This window comes from Diaphorina citri, unplaced genomic scaffold (assembly GCF_000475195.1).
Source record: "Diaphorina citri unplaced genomic scaffold, Diaci psyllid genome assembly version 1.1 scaffold5204, whole genome shotgun sequence".
Classification (NCBI taxonomy): Eukaryota; Metazoa; Arthropoda; class Insecta; order Hemiptera; family Psyllidae; genus Diaphorina; species Diaphorina citri.
Genome location: NW_007382580.1, coordinates 9,750 through 15,426, shown reverse-complemented (window position 1 = coordinate 15,426; position 5,677 = coordinate 9,750). Strand labels below are relative to the sequence as shown.

The following is a 5,677-nucleotide window of genomic DNA, read 5'->3' as shown; positions in this document are numbered from 1 at the left end:
CACTCCTTTGGCGTTCTTGGACCGTCCCACTCGTTGTGTGTTCTTGTTTTCGGTCATTTCTTCTTCGTTGAGGTCACATTCATTTGTAATCTCTTCAGTGAGGTCACATTATCTTTTTGATCTTAGCTGGCCTCGCCTTATCTTTCTATTATTCGTTCGTTTCTGTTCATCTTCTTCTTGAATTTCCTCTACTTCTTCTTTTTCCTCCTCTTCTTCTACTTCTTCAATTTCCTCTTCTTCCACTTCTTCTTCCTCCTCCTCTTCATACACAGGTTCCCCCCCCTGGAGTCCATATCCCATAGGTTGCGACAACGCCCCCTGATACCCCCCTGTGTATCCCCCAATGAGTTCCGTCAACAGGGGTGCCCCCTGGAGCCCCCCCCGGAGCCCAAAGGAGGGGCTGCAACGGCTATTGTATTTGTGACACAAACGTGAGGCCTAATTCATTTTACTCATCTTCTTCGAACTCTTCATTGTCTATGCTCTCTTCTGAGCTTTCTTCTTCCAAGTTCTCTTCTGAGAATTCTTCCAAACTTTCTTGCCGACTTTCTCTCGTCGGCCGACCTCGTTTCATCTGTCGTGACGCCGGTAATACCGGCTGTTCTACTTCTTTGCTGTTTTTCTGTCGTGATGGCAATACCGGCCGTTCTACTCCTTTGCCGTTCTTGGCTCGCTGTTTGACTGTCCGATTGTCGGCATTTTCCTCGCTTTCTTGCCGACTATCTCGCGTTGTCGGCCTGCGTCGTTTGGTCTGTCGTGACGGCATTGTCGGCCGTTCCACTCCTTTGGCGTTCTTGGACCGTCCCACTCGTTGTGTGTTCTTGTTTTCGGTCATTTCTTCTTCGTTGAGGTCACATTCATTTGTAATCTCTTCAGTGAGGTCACATTATCTTTTTGATCTTAGCTGGCCTCGCCTTATCTTTCTATTATTCGTTCGTTTCTGTTCATCTTCTTCTTGAATTTCCTCTACTTCTTCTTTTTCCTCCTCTTCTTCTACTTCTTCAATTTCCTCTTCTTCCACTTCTTCTTCCTCCTCCTCTTCATACACAGGTTCCCCCCCCTGGAGTCCATATCCCATAGGTTGCGACAACGCCCCCTGATACCCCCCTGTGTATCCCCCAATGAGTTCCGTCAACAGGGGTGCCCCCTGGAGCCCCCCCCGGAGCCCAAAGGAGGGGCTGCAACGGCTATTGTATTTGTGACACAAACGTGAGGCCTAATTCATTTTACTCATCTTCTTCGAACTCTTCATTGTCTATGCTCTCTTCTGAGCTTTCTTCTTCCAAGTTCTCTTCTGAGAATTCTTCCAAACTTTCTTGCCGACTTTCTCTCGTCGGCCGACCTCGTTTCATCTGTCGTGACGCCGGTAATACCGGCTGTTCTACTTCTTTGCTGTTTTTCTGTCGTGATGGCAATACCGGCCGTTCTACTCCTTTGCCGTTCTTGGCTCGCTGTTTGACTGTCCGATTGTCGGCATTTTCCTCGCTTTCTTGCCGACTATCTCGCGTTGTCGGCCTGCGTCGTTTGGTCTGTCGTGACGGCATTGTCGGCCGTTCCACTCCTTTGGCGTTCTTGGACCGTCCCACTCGTTGTGTGTTCTTGTTTTCGGTCATTTCTTCTTCGTTGAGGTCACATTCATTTGTAATCTCTTCAGTGAGGTCACATTATCTTTTTGATCTTAGCTGGCCTCGCCTTATCTTTCTATTATTCGTTCGTTTCTGTTCATCTTCTTCTTGAATTTCCTCTACTTCTTCTTTTTCCTCCTCTTCTTCTACTTCTTCAATTTCCTCTTCTTCCACTTCTTCTTCCTCCTCCTCTTCATACACAGGTTCCCCCCCCTGGAGTCCATATCCCATAGGTTGCGACAACGCCCCCTGATACCCCCCTGTGTATCCCCCAATGAGTTCCGTCAACAGGGGTGCCCCCTGGAGCCCCCCCCGGAGCCCAAAGGAGGGGCTGCAACGGCTATTGTATTTGTGACACAAACGTGAGGCCTAATTCATTTTACTCATCTTCTTCGAACTCTTCATTGTCTATGCTCTCTTCTGAGCTTTCTTCTTCCAAGTTCTCTTCTGAGAATTCTTCCAAACTTTCTTGCCGACTTTCTCTCGTCGGCCGACCTCGTTTCATCTGTCGTGACGCCGGTAATACCGGCTGTTCTACTTCTTTGCTGTTTTTCTGTCGTGATGGCAATACCGGCCGTTCTACTCCTTTGCCGTTCTTGGCTCGCTGTTTGACTGTCCGATTGTCGGCATTTTCCTCGCTTTCTTGCCGACTATCTCGCGTTGTCGGCCTGCGTCGTTTGGTCTGTCGTGACGGCATTGTCGGCCGTTCCACTCCTTTGGCGTTCTTGGACCGTCCCACTCGTTGTGTGTTCTTGTTTTCGGTCATTTCTTCTTCGTTGAGGTCACATTCATTTGTAATCTCTTCAGTGAGGTCACATTATCTTTTTGATCTTAGCTGGCCTCGCCTTATCTTTCTATTATTCGTTCGTTTCTGTTCATCTTCTTCTTGAATTTCCTCTACTTCTTCTTTTTCCTCCTCTTCTTCTACTTCTTCAATTTCCTCTTCTTCCACTTCTTCTTCCTCCTCCTCTTCATACACAGGTTCCCCCCCCTGGAGTCCATATCCCATAGGTTGCGACAACGCCCCCTGATACCCCCCTGTGTATCCCCCAATGAGTTCCGTCAACAGGGGTGCCCCCTGGAGCCCCCCCCGGAGCCCAAAGGAGGGGCTGCAACGGCTATTGTATTTGTGACACAAACGTGAGGCCTAATTCATTTTACTCATCTTCTTCGAACTCTTCATTGTCTATGCTCTCTTCTGAGCTTTCTTCTTCCAAGTTCTCTTCTGAGAATTCTTCCAAACTTTCTTGCCGACTTTCTCTCGTCGGCCGACCTCGTTTCATCTGTCGTGACGCCGGTAATACCGGCTGTTCTACTTCTTTGCTGTTTTTCTGTCGTGATGGCAATACCGGCCGTTCTACTCCTTTGCCGTTCTTGGCTCGCTGTTTGACTGTCCGATTGTCGGCATTTTCCTCGCTTTCTTGCCGACTATCTCGCGTTGTCGGCCTGCGTCGTTTGGTCTGTCGTGACGGCATTGTCGGCCGTTCCACTCCTTTGGCGTTCTTGGACCGTCCCACTCGTTGTGTGTTCTTGTTTTCGGTCATTTCTTCTTCGTTGAGGTCACATTCATTTGTAATCTCTTCAGTGAGGTCACATTATCTTTTTGATCTTAGCTGGCCTCGCCTTATCTTTCTATTATTCGTTCGTTTCTGTTCATCTTCTTCTTGAATTTCCTCTACTTCTTCTTTTTCCTCCTCTTCTTCTACTTCTTCAATTTCCTCTTCTTCCACTTCTTCTTCCTCCTCCTCTTCATACACAGGTTCCCCCCCCTGGAGTCCATATCCCATAGGTTGCGACAACGCCCCCTGATACCCCCCTGTGTATCCCCCAATGAGTTCCGTCAACAGGGGTGCCCCCTGGAGCCCCCCCCGGAGCCCAAAGGAGGGGCTGCAACGGCTATTGTATTTGTGACACAAACGTGAGGCCTAATTCATTTTACTCATCTTCTTCGAACTCTTCATTGTCTATGCTCTCTTCTGAGCTTTCTTCTTCCAAGTTCTCTTCTGAGAATTCTTCCAAACTTTCTTGCCGACTTTCTCTCGTCGGCCGACCTCGTTTCATCTGTCGTGACGCCGGTAATACCGGCTGTTCTACTTCTTTGCTGTTTTTCTGTCGTGATGGCAATACCGGCCGTTCTACTCCTTTGCCGTTCTTGGCTCGCTGTTTGACTGTCCGATTGTCGGCATTTTCCTCGCTTTCTTGCCGACTATCTCGCGTTGTCGGCCTGCGTCGTTTGGTCTGTCGTGACGGCATTGTCGGCCGTTCCACTCCTTTGGCGTTCTTGGACCGTCCCACTCGTTGTGTGTTCTTGTTTTCGGTCATTTCTTCTTCGTTGAGGTCACATTCATTTGTAATCTCTTCAGTGAGGTCACATTATCTTTTTGATCTTAGCTGGCCTCGCCTTATCTTTCTATTATTCGTTCGTTTCTGTTCATCTTCTTCTTGAATTTCCTCTACTTCTTCTTTTTCCTCCTCTTCTTCTACTTCTTCAATTTCCTCTTCTTCCACTTCTTCTTCCTCCTCCTCTTCATACACAGGTTCCCCCCCCTGGAGTCCATATCCCATAGGTTGCGACAACGCCCCCTGATACCCCCCTGTGTATCCCCCAATGAGTTCCGTCAACAGGGGTGCCCCCTGGAGCCCCCCCCGGAGCCCAAAGGAGGGGCTGCAACGGCTATTGTATTTGTGACACAAACGTGAGGCCTAATTCATTTTACTCATCTTCTTCGAACTCTTCATTGTCTATGCTCTCTTCTGAGCTTTCTTCTTCCAAGTTCTCTTCTGAGAATTCTTCCAAACTTTCTTGCCGACTTTCTCTCGTCGGCCGACCTCGTTTCATCTGTCGTGACGCCGGTAATACCGGCTGTTCTACTTCTTTGCTGTTTTTCTGTCGTGATGGCAATACCGGCCGTTCTACTCCTTTGCCGTTCTTGGCTCGCTGTTTGACTGTCCGATTGTCGGCATTTTCCTCGCTTTCTTGCCGACTATCTCGCGTTGTCGGCCTGCCTCGTTTGGTCTGTCGTGACGGCATTGTCGGCCGTTCCACTCCTTTGACGTTCTTGGACCGTCCCACTCGTTGTGTGTTCTGGTTTTCCGTCATTTCTCCTTCTTCTTCGGTCTGGTTATTAGTGGTTTCCAACGTTTGGTCAGCCGTTTCTTCGGTCACGTTTTCGTCCTGTTGTTCCTTCCTTCGTAATGATCTACGATCCGATGTACGTGTTTCCGATCTCCGTGTGGCGACACGTTCGGGTTTGCTCGGCGGTTTTCGGGCTTCCGCTTTGGTGTTGAGTTGCCCCGATTGTTTCGAGCGCGTTTGTCTAACCTTGGGCTCTTTGAGCTCTTTCTGAGTTGATTCTACGTGTCTCTTTTGCTTTCTAGTGTTTTTATTTTGCTCTATGGATTCAACTTGACTGTCTTCACTTTCCTCTACTTCGTATTTCGATTGTCTACCAGCTTTGGCTCCTTTCTGATTTGATTTCCTACCCCTGGTCTCTTTCTCTGTTGATTCTGCTAGGTCATGTCTCGTTGGTCTATTAGTGGTTTGTCTTGCTTCGTATTCTTCTTCAGATTCTAGGGTATTTTTGCTGTCATGATTGTGTGTTTCGTTGCCAACCCCTGACACATCTTCTCTGGCATCATAGAATTCTTCGTTTTCTTCTTCATTCCCTTCATCTTGTTCCCCTTCTTCATTCTCAGTCATTTCTTCTCTTTCCTCCACCTCTTCTTCTTCTTCTTCTTCTTCAACAATCTCTTCATACTCGGTTATCTCTTCTTCTTCTTCTTCTTCTTCTTCCGCCTTTCTGTGTCGATTCCACTTCCATTCTCTCTTCTTCACCATTCTCAACCTCCTCTCCACCTTCTTCATCAATGTAAATTCTGTCACCTTCTTCCTCCTCCTTGCTATTTCATCTTCTGGCGAGTTCTTCTTCGGCAATTTCTTCAGTGACGGGTATTCTTCTTCGTCAAAAAACTTCCTCTACTCTTCTTTGCCACAAATTCAGTCTAGCATCTGATTCATCTTCATCATGTTCCAAGCCTGATAGACGAGAGAT

General features: G+C 47.9%; 2 protein-coding genes across 2 annotated transcripts in view; both read right to left on the bottom strand.

The window, feature by feature from the left end:
• Nucleotides 1–292: 292 nt before the first annotated feature.
• On the bottom strand, nucleotides 293–835 carry LOC113472371. Its single transcript, XM_026832105.1, has one exon. It carries the CDS (start codon nucleotides 833–835, stop codon nucleotides 449–451), a length of 387 nt encoding a protein of 128 aa, XP_026687906.1. The 3' UTR covers nucleotides 293–448.
• Nucleotides 836–4,198: 3,363 nt separating this feature from the next.
• LOC103521415 (myb-like protein X) overlaps nucleotides 4,199–5,677 on the bottom strand; it is an 11,222-nt gene continuing 9,743 nt past the window's right edge. Inside the window, exon 2 of the mRNA XM_026832106.1 lies at nucleotides 4,199–4,770. Coding sequence (XP_026687907.1) covers nucleotides 4,339–4,770 — 432 coding nt within the window. The 3' untranslated portion in view covers nucleotides 4,199–4,338. The remainder of the gene's footprint in view (nucleotides 4,771–5,677) is intronic.